Source organism: Cupressus sempervirens, chromosome 6, assembly GCF_028749045.1.
Source record: "Cupressus sempervirens isolate cs-2001-9-10 chromosome 6, ASM2874904v1, whole genome shotgun sequence".
Lineage (NCBI taxonomy): Eukaryota > Viridiplantae > Streptophyta > Pinopsida > Cupressales > Cupressaceae > Cupressus > Cupressus sempervirens.
Genome location: NC_143123.1, coordinates 20345310 through 20366806, shown reverse-complemented (window position 1 = coordinate 20366806; position 21497 = coordinate 20345310). Strand labels below are relative to the sequence as shown.

Here is a 21497-nt window from a genome sequence, read left to right as displayed (position 1 = left end):
AAGTGTTGATTGAATGTGGATTTATTTTCCAAAACCCTCTTTTAGTCTTGAGAGATGGAGAACATGATCTATTTCATAGGATCTAACTTGTAGGCCACTTCACTTATCTGTTGTAATATGCGATAAATAATTTTATACCAAAAGCCTTTAGAGATAATTGTTTATATAGCTGAAAATATAGATAGATCAATTCCCCTTTGGTGAATTTATGCTCACGACAATGTTCATATATTTCATACAATACAGATCTATGGTCAAATTGTTCCTCAATGTCTCAAGAAGAATCCCTTGGTTGTCAAGCTGATAAAACAATAACATGTACCCTTGACCGTCGAACCTAGGACCATCCATTTGGTGTTGGGGTGCATTGCCACTAAGCTATTGGCTTTCTTGGTGATTGGTCGGTCCATCTTCAATTTAAGTGTGGGTCATATTCCAAAAGTTCACTATATAAATACTAACTATTTTTTCACTCCTTCATTCTCAATCTATATTGTCTCTGTCTATTGTTTTTAGGATAATTTCATAAGCAGTATTTATGGGTTTTTAATTATGCCTTGTTGAGTATCAAATAGTAATATTTCTCCTATTTAGGAATGTTATGTTTTGCAAGCATCTACAAGAAGTCTATCACTTATGACAATGGTAAAATTGGCCGTGGAAACAAATGTGGTATCTGATTGGATACTGACACATGAAATTTCCAAGGACCTTTGATATGAATATGAGTGGATATAGTATTTCTACAATCACTCATCAGTCAAAGGGCTCTTGGACTGCTAGGAACTTACATTGTATTGAATGAGCCTGCTTAGGATCAAGTATATATGAGAGCAAGCCCCCTAACACCAAAGTGATGAAAATGGGATGATGCCTTGAATGACTTTAGGGGAATGAGTTATGATAAGAACTCCAGTCATGAATTGATAGAAGTCAACATTTAGATGATGTAGATTATTTTCTAATTCCTGTCATTGGGTACAAATATCTCTCTGCCAATTTCAGTTATTGCTAATAACAAGAAATCTTTAGTGAACTTTGTACGACCATCACATAAATGCAATCTATTGATAATAGAATGAATTGATTTGAACTCACTTATGGGTTGCTGACAACATTTTATTTTATTCAACTAAAGTAGTCACCCCAAAGAGAAAGTATGCAAATCCATATTAGTACACATGCCAAATCACACTCAAAACCCTAGACTGCTTACAATTTTTTTACCATGCACATGTTTGTAACTATTGGACTGTGACTTGATATTTTTTCTACTTATAGTTTAACTTTAGTTGATTTTGGTATTCGGCTACATGCACTGATTCTGTTGCTGGAACTGCCTGCTTCCTTTTGTTTTGTACTAGGCAATTTCAAGACACGTATACTTTTCTCATATTGTATCACATGCCCATTTTCATTTTTTTTAAATCTTCAGATCAAGCAATATCCCTGACATAGTTCTCAAGTAGACTACATATTGTATTGTGTAATTGTCGCTTATCTCTTGTTGGAAATTGCTTCACTCTGCAACCATCCTGACAGAGACATAATAAAAATAATATTATTCTACTCACTTAAATCTGGAGCCTAAATGAAGGATCGAAGCTTTTGTTTCCATACCATAAAAAATGAAAACATGGGAACTGATCGTATCGAATAGAACATAGCCAAGTCCTGTAGATTCAAAGTATTGCAGGTAGCTTAAAGCTCGTACATAAATAAGAATGAAACAAATGCTTTGCACAGAAGTTAGACAAATTCTTTTCACATACAAGTGAACTGAGATTACTTACTGTGAGTTCATCATATTGATCTCTAATATTGTGTTTTACAAAGACAACTCGAAGATCATCATCAACCATGCACTCCTCCCCACATCCCTTGCAGTTGCCAATGAATGATTCTTAGTTCAAACTCCAAAAATCAATGAAATACATTTACAAAAATGGAGTCTAAAAATGTTGTTTTTAATTTATCTGCTGTAGTGAATGACCGATCCTCGAATGTCACATTGCATAGTCACTTCCAAAGATCAGGACTAATTTATACTGAAGTCAAGCTTGGACCAAAACTCAAATTTTCAAGACAAATTTATACATTAATTTTAAACTTTAAGAATGTGATCCAAGCTTATACCCAACACAAGCATGCAGTCCAAAATTACCCAATCTGTGTTAGAGGTGGACCCATACCCTAACCTAAGAGTCACCAAACAAAAATTAAAAAGAAACCATGTACATTACATCAAATAAGAAACACTATCTACAAATAACATGGTATAATGAATAATTCTTAGTTCCATGGGGCCTGTGCCCCAGAAGAATGCAGTGTTTTGGAAAAAGGGATGTTTTGAGGGCACAAATATGGGGTTGAAACTTCCCCGTGCAGAAGTAGAAGACATTCCCCTTATTGGAGATCTTGGGGGGATGCCCTGACATCTCAAGGTTGGATCGGTGTTTTCTAGAAGTCCCTTAACTGTCTTGGTGATGCAAGGAAATCCCTGCAGTGTGGACAACAATAGTGTTCATTTATGAAAAACAATCAAGGTTTCTCTGTCATGATAATGATTCTGATTTGTGTCAAAGCTTTGAACAGGAAGACTATGTGAGAGAACATACAAATGGTTGACCTTCGAAGAAAGAAGGAATGCTTACACAGTATTGCAAACCAAATAGACTGTTAAATTTAAGCAGCTGTTACTGTTTTCAACTTTTTTGTTTACTGATACTGGGATGTATGCTCTTGGATATATTACTCTATTTCTTTCTGCTGACTGCTGTTACAAGTTTCTAAAGACAGAAGATAAATAAAAAGATACAAAAATGATAATATTCCTATCAATTAACATTATCAGATTTCCACAATCCATTTGTAAAATAAAATAATATTCCTATCTTCAATTGCTCAGAACTCATTATTTAGACCAGTCAGATTCCTCATCTTCACGAGTGGCTCTCTGAAGAATGCAGATTTGGTCAGAAATTATAGGGATTTGGTGCCAGAAAAGATAGTAATAAAAATAATGATAGAATATCCCTCAGTCCTTTGTTTTCCAGCTTATAGGCTTGTGCTCCTATATTGGGTAGCTAAAGTTCTTTGTGAAGGCCCTCGCTAGGCCAGTGTGCCCTTGCTGAGCTGCCATGTTCACAGTTTGAACCTTCATCAAAAAAATTGATGAAAAATTGCATGCATTGTGAAGATCCATCTGGTCTCAAAGGCCTTAATCTATACATGCAAACCATTGCACAGATGATTCCATGATCTATAATCTAGCATGTAACATTGGTATGGTCTTTAACACTTAAAATGAAACATTGTCACGAATAGTGACTTTATTCTTCCCATCAGAGTTATCAATTAGGGGAGCATGTCCCTGTCAGGTGTCCTTTTGAAATTTAGTTAACCAACCTTCTCTAGCAAGACATACAGGTTTTGCTTTGATTATGGATATACCATATGATCTCAAATTGAGGTCCCAAAATTTGACGGGTGCAAGATAGGGAATTGTATTTATTGCAAAGAATCTTATTCATACTACTTATGTCACTTAGGGACTTTTATTTTTGTGTAACTTCATGTGGCCGGGACACAAGCACTCACCCTTGGAGACACTTCACACATGTTTTGACACATGCTCGGACACTCGAATTTGATATCAAGTGTTACACATTTAAAGGGGTAGTATGTCATTTAGTCCTACTTTCCTTCCTCCTTTACCTTTTCCAGATTTTTTTGCAAAAATCCTTTAACTCCGAATAACAGTTAGAATCTTAAAAACTTTGAAATCAAGCTTGGCCCCAAGAGCTAGATCAGATGTGACTACTTTACAGTTATAAGCCTCTACTCTGGATGATAGGGTACTCTTAATTTTTTCTCCCATTAAAGCATGAGTATTATAAATCTTTCATTAGTTCTTTGACAGGGAATTCTGTAACTGTGTTAGTGGGGTTAGTTATAAGGTGAAACTTGAATGGAACTTTTCTAGTAAGGATATATGAGAGAAAAGTAATGAACACATTTTATTACCTTTACACTGCACACTAGGGTTATTAAATGCCAAGTCTAATGCTACATTTTAGCCCTAATATAAAGATGCTTTTAGAATGGTTACCGTACAATCTATTAAAGCATGAATTCAACATTACCAGTATCAACATAAGCAATTATTACCAATGATAAGCAAACCAAATATTTGTGAGGGCAAATATTATTCTTTATTGATTACCAAAACAACAGCACATCATTCATGTTCCAATGTTCTTAAATAGTGCTCAGTTGGTTAGGAAGACCAACCGACACATCCCCTTGCTACCTAACTACCCAAACCCATTACTATCTTTAATTACATTACTATTTTATTATGCCCTACATTATCTCCCCCCCCCCCGCAAAAAAAAAAGGAAATAGTTGTCTTCCAGATGATTACCCAACAATTAACCAAAAGAAAACTAGACTTTAAGATGTAGGGTGGGAATCCCTGAACTGAATGTGCGTTGCCACTGAAGCTGTAGATCTCATTCCATTGCCATCTGCTTAGTTCGGACTCTTTATAACAGTTGCAAGGCATGCATCCTACCCTTTTCCACTAATGCCAACTTCTCTGCCTGGGCTGCTTTCTCCAATTCCTACTCTTCTTTCATCTTCTTTGTCAACTCCTTTTCTTGTTGGAGTTCCAAGAATGTCCCCCTAAACACCTCCTCCATCTGAGCAAGTGACTACGTGGGTGGTGGCTGCTCCATAACTGTAGTTATGATACTTTCGGCCTTCCATATGTTTGTTGCCTCTCCATGCCCTGTTCCACTTTGCATGAGTATGCTCCAACCTATATGACAATCTTCCTTCATAAATGTCACAAGGGTCTCCGTTGCCTTGGCTATGGTGTCCAAACTTTTCCCCTTAGCCTGCTTTATGATTTTCCTGGTGGTTTTTCCATCTCCTGTAAACCTTTTAGGAGCTTTTCAGCTTTTTCCTCCAATGAAGATATTTGACTCTGAACTTCTTCCATCATGTTTTCTTCTTCTACCTCCAAGAGGGTCGGTGAAGGTTGGGATACATCCTTTGCACTCATCTGAAACTTTTCCAACAATCTATCGGCCTCATCTAACACTTCATCTTCAACATGTGTTACTTCTTTTTCAATTCCAGCCTCTTCCATTTGCTTTGCACTGTTGTTGGGCATCCCCTATGCTCCTTTCTTCCTGTTGAGGTTACTACCAAAGCAATTGATTGAGCTACCTCAATTCCCTCTAGTGTGTTGAGCCTTACAGTATGGGGAGCCTTTTGATGCATCCAAAGATCTACCACTTTGGTGTGTGCCATCTCTTATGGTGGGGCCAAATTTTCTATTGCCGCCATCTGTGATATTGGGAATGAAATTCTTTTGGCCCACCATTGAGGAATTATTTGGCTGCTTGTTCCTCTTTCATTGTCTTCATCTTGGGTGTATGATTGTCACCACCAACCGTTTGTTCTTCTCCCACCATAGTACAACCTTCTCCTTTCTCTTCTAGCATACAAATTGTCTTTGCTACAACCATATGGTCCCTCTCTTCCATACGTCCTCCTTCCATGGCTTCCACCATACAACCTGTGTCTCCTCCTTCCATACCGTCATTCTGGTCCTCCGCCTTGCTACTACTCATATGACCTATCTATGTACGACCTGCTCCTTCCATGTCCATACCACCTACTTCCTCTATGTCCTCCATACACCCACCTCTTTCCGTATGGATTTTATAGGTGTATGTCAGCCTCTTGCAGTATAGATTTTGGCAATGGTCCCTATTTCGTCGAAGGGAATGCAACGTCCCTAGGTATGCCTTTGATCTAACTTAACCAAAACTCATCTTCTTAGTATTCTGCAGAGAATTCCTCCGTGTCTGTATCCTTACCTTTTGCTTCACTGTCATCTGAACATTCTTCCTCCTCTATGTTATACATCTAGATGGAAACTTCTTGTCTTATTCTTTTCCTTCGAGGTTTGCCACTTCTTGCTCCCATTGTATCCATGTGCAACCAATATGTCAATGTCGGCTTGTAAGGCTCTACTCTATTGGTAGGAACAAACTTCCCCCAATGTTCTAGAGATACTTGTGTGTAGAGAGCTTCGAGGAATAGTGCAATGGCGTAATGAGGCATATAAATGTTTTTATGTTTTAGCTCCAAGAACTCCTTCAATCTTTCTCAGAGAAGTTGCACCCAATTATATATTCTTCAAATCTTCCCATGTTTAGTCTGCTTACTAGCGGTAGCATCTAGATGGCTATATCTGAGGTTCTACTCCCTCTTGTTAGCTTTCTCTTCACCAAGTCTACAATGCACCTCCATTCTCTAGTGGCTATAAAAGTCTTTTTCAAACCTTGACCATTGATTTTGCTCAAGATACTCTTCCATTCTTTGTATATCAATAATGAGCAATGAATAAATGGCCAAGGTTTGAAAAAGACTTTTATAGCCATTTATTATTATATTTCAAGTTGCCATTTATTCATTGCTCATTATTGATATTGATTGCTGCAAGAATGGTGTAATTAAGCTGCCACATAGACAATTGTTCACTGTCAATATTGATTGATGCAAGTAATGGTCGTATTAAAATGCCATAGAATGCATGCTAAAGGAACCTGATGGAGCCCAAAATTTTAGTCTCCATTTGAGAAATGATATGGGAGATGAATGATGAAATGGTATTGTCAACATCAGAAAGCTTCATCATTGTATGGACAAAATGAGTATTAGAGGCGATTGAAATACATAATAGATTCATGTCCTATCTGGATTATGGTTATAAGCAACATTCTCTAGAGCAATAGCAAATTGGGAAACTAAGGAATGGGAGTGAAATCTAGAGGAGAGTGAGATGTTTTTTAAAGAATACACTCATGGAAATTTGTAATGACTCAAGAGGAAAACTCGTCATGGTCCTGAGGTATCTTATTGTTCAGATTTCTTCATGATTTGTTGAGATTATCCTCTGCTAATAGCAAAGGGCATTAGCTATGTATATAGTATCTATTTGAGCCAAGCCCTCAAACAGCAGCAAATTGTTCAGTTGACAAAATAATAGCAGAATATGGAGCCATTTTATGTCTGAGGTTATCGCATTCATGTATCTTCTGTGTGTTAGCACTTCAGCAGTATTATCAGATATATTTCCCCAGAGTGATTGTCCATTCCAGGATCAATTAAGGTACAGATGATGGTAGGACAATGAGAGCAGCATTAGATTCTTGCGTGCTTTAAGTCTCTTGAATCTATTGCCACTATGAACGAATCAATGATTATCTTTGTGGTATAACTACAATTGCAACAAATAATCAAACAAATAGAAGTTTTGATGACATTAATCACAACATATTGAAGTTACAGATACAATATCAGAACAGGAACATATAAAGCAACTGCCTATTTTTTGGGCAAAAATATATTGTGCTGAGAACTATGCATCAAAACCCAGATGAAGGAGGAGTTCATTAGATTAAAGATTTTCTTTTGCAAATGGCATGGTACCCGATGATGGATGATTGAGTAGCTATATCTTACAGAACTGCCAGGGCCATGGACATTTGTCTTTTTAATATTGATATCTAATGTTGTTATGTGTTGTTGCAAGATGAAGAATCACCGTGGAAGCAAGAAGTTTTGAATCAAAGACATCAGATATCAACAATGGCAAACTCACTGCATGGTAAAGGAGAAATGAGAATGATGCATTGTGATCTCTAGGTGGCCTTTTCGTTCTAAGGTGCTGTCAGGTCTGGAGACGCATGCAGGAGAGGAGAAACTTAGTTGCTTATCCAACGTAGTCAACTTTAGGCAAAGATATGATGGGACGATAATGTCTTTTTGTTGAACATCTCACTCAATCCACCATCGCGTCTAGAAATTCACGATTCGGTTTCTTGTTCGAATAGCCAGAGGTTAGATATATATGGAGAAAAGAAATATAAAAACTTGTATGTTTGGGATACTACGTGGAAGACACTAGTCAAATCATGGATTAATTATTTAATTCATCAAATAATCCTGGAAGACCCATTATATTTTTCAAGCTGCCTCCTTTGATTATCGTTATTTGTTTTGGATTTACTACCAAAATGGTTGTAATTAGGTGCCGTGAAGGGGTGTGTCCATTCCTTATGTAACTTTTTATTTATTATAAATATGTAATAGAAATGGAGAACGGCTGACAATTACCTACAAGACAATTCATATTCATATTAAAAAATTTACATATCCTATGCACAATTTGATATATTATATTCTTTCATTGGTAAAGGAATGAGCAATTGAACAAAGCTCGTGAATTGTGAATTGTGAATTGTTGAATAAATTTATATGTAATTCTGGAGTCAAACTGCATTGGATGGATCATCTGTAAGGAGTGTCTCTAGTGCAATTTTATTTCCGGTATGATTAGTAAGAAATATTTATTTTATTTGCATGAAGCTTTAGAGTTAAGATATTATATAGTTTCGTCCTTTGTAATGTCCCCTTCTAGTTGACAATGACATATCAGCAGGATTAGCCTATTAACGGCTCTCGTAGGCTAATGAGGCATGGTGAGAGAGTCGTTTGGCAGTCATTCGATGGAGTAAGGTTTTCCATCATATATCATAATTGTTTCTATTTATGGAAACCTTATTTTATAATTTGATGTTGAGATGCACTTTATTAATAATATAATATTTTAATATTTTATAAAGTGCAAAAATTTAAAAAATATTGGAATCTTCTAGAAGTCAACAAAAAAAAGATAAAGGCAAGAGCCTACAACACAACGGTAAATTGTGAGCCTCTTATTGAAGAGGTCTTGGGTTCAAATCCACTCGTGCTTAATAAATAATAACAATAAATCACAACACATAATAAATCTTGGCTTTGGCCTCTTACTGATTAAAAAAGAAGAAGATAATATTATTTTATTGAGGCTGACCTCTAGAGGAAAAAAAAGCATAAATAGACCTTGAGGTCTCACTATTGAGGCAGGCAGATTTGATATTGATGATTGATGATTTCTTCTTGAGTATTTGTGGAGCCAAGTGGTCTGCAGATAATCAATTTGTCATTGGGAATGAAAACTCCCAATGATAGCAATTTTGAGGGTGTGAAATATCACTCAAATTATTGCAGATTGGTGGTGATATTTCAGTCACTTCATTAGGGCAAAAATTTGTGGCCTAAGGCCAATTTTTGAAGACTACGAATATAGGAGTTGGTTGGTATTGAAGAGTAGGGTTTGTGGCATCGAATATTTGAAGGATAAGGACAGATCTTCATTGGGAAAATCTGAAGCTAAGTCTGAAGTAAAACAGGGATGCCATTGGAGGAACATTTTCATTCATTCTAGCTCATATCCAGATCGATTCCTCATGGAGATGGGTGCACCTCATTCCTAGGGTTATGTGGATCATGTTAGAAGTTATTGGAGGCTTGGAGGTTTGGTCGATTATTTTATAATAATTTTTATGTCAGAACAGGGGCGGCTGCTTCAGACTTTTGCATTGGGCTTTTGAGGGCATCATACTTGGAGATATTGATTGCATTTTCATTGGAGACTCAAGGCAACTTCAAGAACCAGGTGCCATCAAGCTGTAGTCCCAAATATCCATTCCTAAGGGGACGATTGTTAATACAATGAGGGACAAATTTCTGATAACCTCAAAGCAAGCTGGGCACACTACAGCCAGGGGGGATTTCATGTTTTGGAAGCATCAAAAATCAGATAAGAAATTCAATGAGTTCGTGGTCCTTCTAGTAGCTTGGGCGCATCATTTTGGAGCAGTTTGGCAACCTCATTTTGAAGAATCCAATATTTTAAGGAGGCTGCAACATAACCAGGTTTCCTTTGTTTATTCATGCTACTGCTGTAGGTGGCAGTCTGTATCAGACTGAAGCATTCATTCATATGTATGATGCCAGAGTCCTGGCTTTTGATATTAGCATTGTATTGGATGAGGAAAATTAGTAGTTGTTACAAATAATAGTTTTGTATTCAAATCTTGTGTTTGTAAGCCAAGTGTTTGTAAAGATGTCTTGGCTGTAGATGCATCATATTCTCTTAGTATTTTATCTAAATGCATTAAAAGGTGAAAGAAAGCATAAAATTTCATTGAGGAGCTTGCATAGTAATTGTAGAAGTGTTTGAAACAATCTTAGCAACCACTTCTATCAAGCAACTTCAAACGAAAACGCTATATCAGCAAGTCACAAGGTTGCACATGAACTGTTTGACAAAATTACAAGTAGCAAATAAGGGCAATTTGTAATCAGTTTTGAGCAAGGCTCATTACATCCTTTGTAATTATTATTTTAGTTTTATAAATAATTTATATGATAGATAAGTGGACAGGATCAATTATAGCATTTTAAAATTGAACATCATAGATATTGAGAAATATTTAATTGTTTCTGAATCTATGTCTGGTTTGTCTCCGAACCACGGGAGTTATAATACATTCTAGACTATTTTAAAATTGCGTCCATATATTTGATCTATCGTATCTTGATTACTAAATTGTTTATAATTAATGTGCGTAAATTTTTATAAAGTTGTATGTTTTAAACTTATAATACTAACTCTATTGCCCTTCGGCACTGGTCTTTATATTTTTTTATAATTCGCAATCCATACGCTGGCAATTATTTCATATCTTTCCCTTTGAAAAATTAATATATTCATTTGTTGCATTAATCTATACTTATTTTAAAAAACATTCATACAATCATTTACTTTTATTCTTAATTCATAAATCACAAGTTTGAAGTTTTCGATAATTCTTGCCATTTTGGAAGCTTTCATAACATTAGCATTCTAATCAATCTACTATAAGTGTCTTGAACCTAAGTGTTTCGTTCAAGATCAGGTGCACCCACCTTGGCCTTGTAGAGCTAGAAGTGCAGGGGATTTGGATCGCATTGATCAATCCCATCAAGTTGGCCATAACCCGTTGGATATCCCAGCATCGAGTTGGCAAGACTCGTAGGATTTTAATCTACGGTTTTGGGAACCAACAGAACATTATGCAACTTTCAGACATCATTTGATGCCATTCTTATAGAGTGCTACTAGTCTTACAGACCTGCAAATATTATGACCTGATTGGAATCTCTATGAATGTTCCGTGATTAGTTTTCATTTGGTATATATTTTTGTGCATGAAATATCATATACGCAAGCATTGATTTTACTATTGTGCATAATAAACGATCTAATTTATATAGAGGTGTTGACAATATGCCTATGAGATAAGATCAGCTCGAGATGTTAAGGAATACTGAAATTCTAAACCTGTTACTTGATTGTACATGATCGCCGGGTCTCCTAGGATGCACCCAAGACTAGAAGGGTCAAATAATAATGGGTGGGAGGAGAGATACCCCTGTAAGAACAAAAAGAAAGTCAGAAAAGAAAGTGATTAAATCATAAAAACTATATATACTGAGTCAGCTCATGGTTGTTCAAAATATATTCTTGTTGTCAAGTCAAGCGGTGGGTGATCAGGCACAATAGTAGTCCACTGAAATCCTTGGCCAAGGTAGGTTAGTGGCATGCTTGTTACAGTGATCACTAGTAGTCAAAGTGCTAGCTGACAGAGGAGAGGTTGCTAGAAGATATCCACTGCCTTGTCTGTTACTTAGCCGAAACTGGAATGCTCGGGTGGCAGGACCATGGTGCCCCAAGCCTAACTCGGGGGGGGGAGGACCTTTCTTGATTGAGATTGTGTGGGGATAAGTTAAGGTCCACGGTTGGGAGGTTAAGCTCATGCCAATGCTTCTCCTCTTCACTAGATGTCGAGGCTTGCTCAACATAGTTACTATCTTCTGCTACATTTATGGTACTTGCTCTTTGTACATTTCATTACCTTAGTTTAGTGTTATGATGATGTTAAATTGATTTATATTGTTATGATAACTTTGATGAATGTAAAGGACATAAGTTAGTTATGGAAGTTACAGAAGTTTCCCTTTCATGTGAACTAGAATAGTACATTGTTAAAATTCTGTTTTATTTATTTAGTTTTACTCTTGTAAAATGTAATTAGTTGATAATTCTCCCTTTTCAAGTGAAGTAATGAATGTAACTACCTTTTTGTCATTTTGTTAATAAATCTAGATTTAATTTAGAATACCGTTCTTCATTAGGCTTAGGAAAATGGTATGTTACAACTTCATACTTGTTTTTTCCTCTCTTGGCTAATTCCCTATGTGGCTTTCCTTGCTGCTTCCTTTCTTTTTCGTATTCTTCTATAATGAATTTATAGACTACATTTTTCTTTTTCCAGTCCTTTATTGCTTTTCTTTTTGCAAGCCCCCTTTCCTATTTTTCCTTTTATTTCATTCCATTGATTTTCCTCTTCTTTTATTTCTATTGAGTTAATATGGAGAATTTGTCTAACGGTGAATTGGGGTGACCTCCATATAGGAGGTCTTAAGTTCAACTCTCATCTACTAATATATGTGGCCTGGCCCACTTTCCCTAAAAAAAAAATATGGAGAGTCTCTTTCTTTATAGAGTTTCAACTTGAAGCTATTAATCGGGTCCCTCAATTGATTACTATCCATTGTTGGCAACTTTATTTCTTCATTTGCTCCCATTTCTCTTACTTTGTAGGGTCCAAGCCAACAGACCTCGAATTTTTCGGGGCTTTGTTCATTCTTGCATATCTATTGCTCTGGGTATTCTTTTTGAGATTCTCTCTTGAATCTGTAGTATATTACACTCTAGTTGGAAACCTCATAATCCCCTACTTGCCAATGGAAAAATCCATCGAGGGATTCTATTTCATTTTCTAAACAATGTTCTAGCTGTAATATGCCTTCTTCATCCAACTCTACTCCTTTACCCTTGTCTCATTCTTCTCCTTCCACTTTCGAGTCTGAGGCCAACTCTTGGCTCATTGTTTGGTTTTGGAGGTCAATTACATACTTCCATCTGTCTGCTTCAGTGGAAAGAATATTCTTTTTCCAATTGTCATTTGCCTCGTCTATAACCAACCATCCTCTCCCCCAACAGTGCACCAACAACCATACCCTTTTTTCCAAGGTGATCACTACAAAGTCAAGGAAGAATTGTTGTGTGCCAATAACTACTTTTTGTCCCATCGGTGTCCCAATGGGCTTGATTCCATATTTATTTGCTCCTACCAACAGGAACGTGGGTGGCTAGAGAATTGGCTTCCCCAGAGCCTTCCAAGTTTCTCCAAGGAGGACATTAACACCCAAGCCTCCATCCAAGTTTCACCAGGGACAGTTGTCCCTCATGACAGGATTACTCCTTGAGTATTGGTTCCTAACGGGATAGTGTTCCTTCCTAACGTAATTACTCCTTGAGTACTTGACCTAGTTACTTCTACGTCTCCCTGTAGTTCTCCCTCTTCTTGACTAAAGCTTTGTTCTTGGATAGGACGATGCTCTCTCTGTGCTAGGGTTTTTGGGTTTGTCCACCCCTCCTTCCTTCCTGATCCTTCTGAGATTGCCAAGTTGGCTATTCCCCTTATAGTGTTTCAATCAAATTTTCTTCTGTTTGGTTTGGCACTTGAGTTTGATTAATAACCCCTCTTAGATGACGATGCCTTTCTTCCTGCTCCCTAGTACGTAGGATCCACTGTAGGGAAGTTTCCCCTTCGATTTCTTCTTCTGGTGGTCGCCTTGGGTCCTTATTTGGAATTAGGGGCATGAATTGTGTTATTGCCTTGTTGTCCTCCTTGGATTTTCCCGCTCCAAGTTGTTGGAGTATTTGTTGCCTTCTCCACTCCTTTTGTACTTTGACTCTTCCTTCCTCCACTCGTACCAAGTTTCTTGTCAATAACCGAGGTATTTGTCCAAAGAGTTCATACACTGCTAGTGGAATCAAAAGTTCGTCCAATACCGTTCTTTCTGGAACCGCTCTCTCTCAAGCTTCCCTTTGCACACACTGATCAACCAAAACTTCCCAGACTTCCACTAGATCTCATGTCACTTGATCTTCCCTTGTTATTTCTTCCTCTTCCCTGTCACTATTTGTGACTTGTACTTGTGGTAGGAATAATTTGCCCATTACTCTATCCCATTTATCATATGATCTCCAGGCTCGAACATAGGCAACAACACCAAAATGTAGAATGGTTACTGTATAGTATATTAAAGCATGAATTTAGCGTTACTAGTATCAACATAAGAAATTATTACCAATGATAAGCATACCAAATAATTGCGAGGGAAAATATTATTCTTTATTGATTATCAAAACAACAAGTACATCATTCATGTTCCAATGTTCTTAAATAGTGTTTGGCTGGCTAGGAAGACCAGCAAACACATTCCCTCGCTACCTAACTACCCAAGCCCATTACTAACTATCTTTAATTACATTATTGTTTTATTACGCCCTACAATGCTCCTCTCCCATCCAGATTTTCCTGTGTCTTAGTTTGAGTACTGAAATACAAGCAATCAATGAGATTAAAGGTATATAGAGATATACGGGAATTCTCTACCATAGTTTTCTAGTAAAGAATAAAGCTTGGTTGGGCACAATATTGTCTGTAAAATATGTTCTAATACAACAAACACGTTATTCATCAACAAGAAAGTTAAAAATGGATTCAGACCAGTTTCATGTTAAGGCTAATTACAAGAAGTTGGGAAGGGTTATGTCTACAGTCCATTTATTGATAAGCAAAGGTAAACTCCACAAAGCAATGCTAGACCATCAAAGATTTTTTCCTAGGATCTTCATTGGTAGAATTTCTTGAATCCTGCTTGATCCCTAACTCCACTCTTTTCCTTTTCCAAATGTTGAAATAAACATATCAATCCACAACAACCTTTGACATGGTGAGATAAATACATATCAATCATTGGGTCATAAGGTATGAAAAAAATGTCCAATCATGAGAGTAGGATGATGTTGGGTCAAGAAATTAGAATGTCTTCATATTTGTTTGTGGATAGGATAAAAAATGTTTTGTTGAGAAGATAGAGGAAAATGTTTGGCAGGCAGCTTTATTTCAAAGGATCGTAAAATGGGTAAGATTGTAAAGCATTCATCCCATGCTTGCAAAATTCACCACATAATCCCCTAGAAACAGCAGATTCATTCTTTAACTTCTAAATGCCTCTCTCTATCATGCTCACTATGAAAAATGACAATAATTTTATAGAGCCAGGGGCTTGCATAGGACTCAGGTATATTATAGGTTGGTGGCAAATGAAGTCCATTCAACAGCAGCTATACGAAAAGGAGCCTTTCTTGGTAAAAGGGCTCCGAATGACAAAGATTGAGAACCTTATTGATATTATATTCCTATTTTGAAATTAATTTCATGAATGGACTGGAGATCAAATTTTCCAATATTAACAGGTGAAACAAGGTGATACAATTTTGATGAATGGAGAAAATGATAAAAATGAAAGGACAATACTGTAACTGTATGTTCTTGCTATCTATGTAAACCTGCACCTAATCCAGTAACTGCTAACTGAAATATGAAAACAAGTTTAAGACAATGATACAAAGCTTGTATACCTTGACATCTTGAGATTAAATATTTGTCTCACATTCAAGTTTTTCTGACATTGGATACAATGACATATATAGATTAGCTTTGTGAAGAATGGAATTATGTATGCAAATGAACGTACCTAAGCAAAATAATCTCACAATTGCAACAAGGTTTTAGATCTTTTAATAATGTTCATAGTACTCAATCATAGCTAAAATTTCAAATTTGGCTAGACCAATATAACCTTGTCTTTAAGTCATAACCTAAGAGACCTTTCAAACCAAAGTGATTTAACAAAAACAGAGTGACTTAGCACATAGAGCAATTATAAAATCACATGCAGGATACAGCTCAAACTGAATGAAAACAAATTAGCATGAGATTGGGGACCATCAAGCTCATTAAACTATGTTATAGACTTGATATGGAAAGATATTAAAAAAAACTAGTCTTTTAACTTTAGGCAGTTAAACCAGTCTAGTCCAAATTTCCTCTTGAACTAAAATTCAATGGCATATCATCTCATCATCCATCTCAGCAGCCAGCTCATGACTTCTGAATTTCAATATCATAATCACTTGAACAGACAAAGTTTTCAAGTCAGCCTTATTTTCTTTAAAAATCTCTGTCATGTTATTAATTCTGTCTCATAAAGCAAACCCTGCATCTGCAACTCTGGAAACAACATATTAATTAAAAACCAAAAAACTCTTGAAGACCCAAAGAAAAATATGCCCAGGAGCAGATACCTCATCACAAATAAACTGAAGGTCACACTATAAGAACATGCTATGCAATAGCTCTTCACAAAATTCAACCAATAGTAGTATTTGACAAGTTCATTGTATAACAAAATTAGACAGTTTTAACCAAAAGGAGAACAACAGTTATAAAGTTCAAAATAAATCATTTTTGTTTCCTCTTCAGGCCTTCATGGCCAACATCCTGAACTCCCAAATGGGTGGGTACCTTTTGTAACTGCTAAAAGCTCTTGGAAAGAAAACAATCTGAATTGCATAATATATATTTAAATAGAGTTTTGATGTAATATGACTTTTAGCTTTAGGAAGTTGTTGGAAAAGTCTTGTTCTGGTTATCTTTTCATTTATTACTCTTGTTTTCATTTGTTTACTTTGTAGCTGCAGTTTCTAAAGCACAAAAGAGTTTGAAGAGAAACCCTACTATCCCCCATCCAACCTTGGTGACAGATAAACAAACATTACTATTAAATAGATATATTATAGAGGTCATCTCAAGTTCTCAACATATGTGATAAGCATAATGCGTGCACAAACTGAGAGAAGTAACATGTCCTAATCTAATGTGTTTTGAAATAGTTTTGTAAAGAGTGTTTCACAATAGAATTGAGATATCATAGGGGTTTGAGGATGGTGAAAACGAAACAGAAAAAAAATGAGAAAATGAGAAAATGAGAAAAAGTTGTGAAGAAGATTATATTGTTTACAGAAAAAATGTAAACAACAAAAAAATCATGGTTATACAACAAAATTTTGACAGGATTCCTTACAGGAACCAACATTAATAGTAGACAGGTAAAATATTCAATTGTCATTCCTACCAAGCAAAAATTATAATATCTATCGAGAGAAAACTAAAAGTTCAGATCTCTGCATCTATATATTCAAGGTCCCTTTTCCCAAGATTAAGATTTACCCTACTTTTCTTTTCCACTCGTGTATATATAGTAAATCACATCCGAGGGAGAAACAGTCAAAACTGATTGTGGATATAAAGCAGTTAAACAAGGTCACAGTGACCAAAAAAACCATATTAATCAATAGTAAAAGTCAATTCTTCACTTGTTCTTCATTCTCCCTTGAAGATTTTTTACAACTGTTCAACCATTAAAAGTGTCATATAAAACTTTTATTTATGCTAGGTCCCATTATTTTAACTATGGAGGAGATAATAGAAGCTAGATTGCAATGCCTAGTAGCAATTTCTAGTAGAATAATCCATGGATTACTGTAAATTGCATCGACTTTGCATGCCATCAGTATTGATATCAATGACATAACATTAAGTATTAAAGACAAAACAATTTGGCAAGTACAGAATTAGGTTCTAATGCAGATTCTAGGTTTTAGAAGATTTATAAATTTTCACAGTTAATCAGATTTCAGTAATCAGCAAGCTCCTATCAGCATTATCTCGCTCTTTCTACCCCACTCTCTTGATCTCCTCTGAACTCTAGACCTATATCTCTCCCTATCACTCTGACTCTATCCCCTCTCTCTACCTCTTTCTACCTCAAGATCTAGACCTATCTCTCTACATCTCTCTGTTTCACCCCTGGACCCGCACAAGAGGTGCTACCCTCAACCTTATTTTGATGTTGCCCCCAAACTCCCATCAAAATAAAAGTCTAAGCATGTAATAGGCCAATGATGAATCATGATCATAAAAAATTACATAACAAATATCCATCATTGCCAATCTTTGCAGATTCGTAGTCAAACTCACAACGGGTACTGCCCCTTGACCCCAAACCTCCATCCACCATTATTATTGTTTATGCAATCATTTCCATGGTTTTTATGTTTGTTAGTGTTGTGAGGTTTTCATACCATTGCCCCATTGCAAATGAGGGACCCATCTTTTCACATGACAGTTAGGCAGTTGTCCCAGGCAGTTTTAGTATAGTGGCACTTTTCATGTCTCCAAGTCTTGGGCTGAGTTTGAGCACCTTGGGCTCGCTAGGGAATCTAGTCAGTCATGGATATGAATGAGAGTTGGGACAACCAAGTCAAGGATGTGAAATTGAAATCAAGGGTCTTGTAACGAAATGAATTAGAATCCTCAAAGAATCCTTCTTCTAGTATCAAATTTATCTTGGAAAGTCGGGAAAAGTTGTGGAAGAGAACATTGGTGGAGACATGCTAATACCTGAAATTTGGCTACCTAATTTGTTTTTAGAATCTCATGAAATCTAAAATCTCCATTATAACTCCTATGAATCTGAAACCATTCTCAAGCATCCTTACAGCATTTATATAAACTATGACTCAAGTATAAGTGACTCTCGGTTGCCCAAGAGGAGGTTGGAATCTGACTCATCCTGGGGCTTCATGCATTGCATGGTCATGTCTTCCACTTTGTCCTTGCATTTTGATAGCGATGTTTTCTATTTGACCCTTGAGAGGGATGATAGAAACAGATCAAAAATTGATGAAATTTAAAGAGTTTGAGTGAAGGATGAAGTGAATTGAACAGAAGACTCTTGATTTTGATCATGGCAAGAGGTGAATATGTTCGACTCAAATTGATGGCGAAGAAGTGAAAAATCAAGTTAAAGTGCTGACTTAAGGAAGAAGAAATCATACTGATAACATATTCAGCAACAAATAATAAGCCGGAAGTCAAGTTGAATCGTGGAAGAACATGATCAAGTCATGGATGAAATGAGAAATGAAGTAATTTGTTGTTGAAATTCAATCAAATCGCTGATGAAATTGCTGAAGGAATCAACGTGAACTCAGGTTGAACAGAAAAGTATGAACCAACACTTAGTGTATTTTTGAGGACTCAACTTGGGTGAGCACAAGTGGAGGTTGGATTACAACCTCCCTTGGGGCTCCATGCCCAACTGTTACCTGCATTTGCTTGGGCACCATGATCAAAATCAGACCACAAAGAAATAAATCAAGTTCAAACTATGAAATTAACATTTGCTGAGCATGTTTGATAGATTCACTAGCATAATTTTATGAAAATAGAAAACACAAAATCTCACTCATTGATAGGCAACAGTCATAGGCTGATTAATAGGCAACAGATCGATTGGCACTGGTTGAAGGGACTGGAGGAAGCACAAGCATGAATCGAACCAAATCACCCAACGTTTAATACTAGTAGCATAACATAACAAGAGTTGAGAACTTGGAAAAACATGATCTGAACATGAAATTAAGAATTGTTGGTTTTTGTTAAGATTGCTTAGACGTAAAGTATCTTTCATTCTAACATCATGCTATTTGAAAACATTTTTTTATCTTGACAGTGTTCTAATTCTGACTGTATTCATCTTTTTACAAACTTCATGTGACCATTCCATTTGTTTTTCAAGGCTGAAGTGAAGGATCAAGATGCTCAAGAACATGGAGGAATTCGAGAAGTGTACATGTGGAAAGCATCTAATGCCTCTACCTAAACTATTTCCCAATTGGTCAGTAAAAGCAATGAAATTTTCGTATTGGTCCATGGGGTGATGCCTTCATGTAATTGGATAAGTATTCAATTCTTGTAGCTATTAGCTGGATTAAGGCATTGTTGGTGAAACCTTGGCCCTTGATCTTGAATTGATCTTGGCCCTTCATTATAATTGAACAACTATAAAAGGAGAAGGCCTTCTCATTTATAAATCGTTAGACAAAGATTAGATTAGATTAGATTAGCTAAGAGAAAGACTTGATGAAATTGTTGCCATAATACTATCAAAGTAATTGCTAATTAATTGTCGGTCTTCATGGTGGATTACTTGTGTTGCTTTGGAGTATTGCATGGTTTCTTCATTTCCTCACTTAAATTAGAATTTCATTTCATGTTCGTTAGAAGCAGTGTTTAGTTGAATGGAAAATATTTTGAATGCATCTTTTATCAACCCCTTAGACCAAAGCACTAGCTGCTTGTTGAGTGTAAGTTTTACTTGCATGGTTGAATGGCATATTTATGAGCTTTACTTCGATTATTGCTTGCACATTAATATACATCGATGAATGGTGTCAATGCAAAGTTCCGAGAATTGCCGGTTTGTTGATTCAATTCAGGCATGGCGATTTTTTTGGAGCTAGTGAATCGATCACTGATTTTTTGCCATGAATCGACCACATGACAAGCCAAAAAGTTGTCGTTTATAAATATTGTAGCCGACAAGATGTATGTCGTCAGTAAATACTATGTAGCCAACGGCCCCTTCGGGAAGGTTTTTGTTATGTAGCTGATGGCCCTTCGGGAAGGTTCTTAGGAAAGTATATATACACTCTCCAGGATCATTGTAATCATCATCAGAAGCATAATGTAATGTCCTTAGCATATGCGAATAATAAAAGGAGTACTACTGTTACGTGTTCTTATTTCATTGTCTATATGCATTAATCTATTTACCCCATGCAGTAAACATTTGGCATCGTTGCCTAATGGACCTAGAACGAAGGGAGGAATGAAGACTAATGTCAAATCAGCTTAATAAGGATAGGAATAAGATAAAGGGAAAAGATGGAATACGCACTGCGCAAGAAAATTTCATTCTGGCACAATAGGCTGAGTGTAGACGGAGGTTTCAGCAGATAGTCGACGAACATCAAAGTACCGAGGAATTGTTGGAAGAGACTCGACAGCGGTTGGATTTGGTGGAATAAGCAAGGGAGGAATTTATGAACCAATACACGCCAAGGGAGGAGAATCCAGATGGAAGGGAATTAACTCACACGGCTCGGAGTTTCGAGGGAGCACGAGCGTGGAGTGAACTCTTTGTCCGCGATACACTTCTGGAACGAACAACTTCACTTAACGAAGACCCTTCTTCACCAAAGAACGCAGCTGTTGGAAATAAGACAACTATTGGAGAGAGCACCGGTGTGGGAGTATAGAGCGTCAGTGAGGGAGTGCAAAGTGCCAGTGTGGGAGTGCAAAGCGCCGGTGTGGGAGTGTTGAACAGCGCCCGTACACACAATCAAGTAGTAATGGCTGGACCGAAGGAAAAGTTGCCAAAGTTTGATGGTGATGGAACAGCCAATCCAATTCGACACTGTAAAACATGTGAAACAATTTGGAGGGTGAATGGCATAACATATACAAATGAATGGGTCCGACAATTTCTGGCAACCCTAAGGGGTGTAGCAATTGATTAGTTTGTCAATATGGATCCCCAAAAATTAACCAATTGGGCGAACGTTAAAAAGGAATTTATCACCGAATTTCAACTACTGCGCGACAACAATGAGATCGTAGCAGAGATATACAACACAAAGCAAGGAAAAAATGAAACAGTTC

General features: G+C 36.6%; 1 protein-coding gene across 6 annotated transcripts in view; it reads right to left on the bottom strand.

Moving 5' to 3' along the window:
- Nucleotides 1–1105: 1105 nt before the first annotated feature.
- LOC149550855 (uncharacterized) overlaps nucleotides 1106–21497 on the bottom strand; it is an 87858-nt gene continuing 67466 nt past the window's right edge. For 2 of the 6 annotated variants that reach the window (XR_016352627.1, XM_089786434.1), the window contains one exon: nucleotides 15646–16160. Coding sequence is in view for 3 of the 6 variants with exons in the window: in XM_089786434.1 (XP_089642560.1) it covers nucleotides 16114–16160 (47 nt within the window). In the remaining 3 variants the exon portion in view is untranslated. Of the gene's footprint in view, nucleotides 1536–1620; nucleotides 1675–1793; nucleotides 1881–2456; nucleotides 2501–15645; nucleotides 16161–21497 lie in introns of those variants that run through there. The other 4 variants (XR_016352628.1, XR_016352629.1, XM_089786435.1 and 1 more) reach the window with 4 other exon arrangements.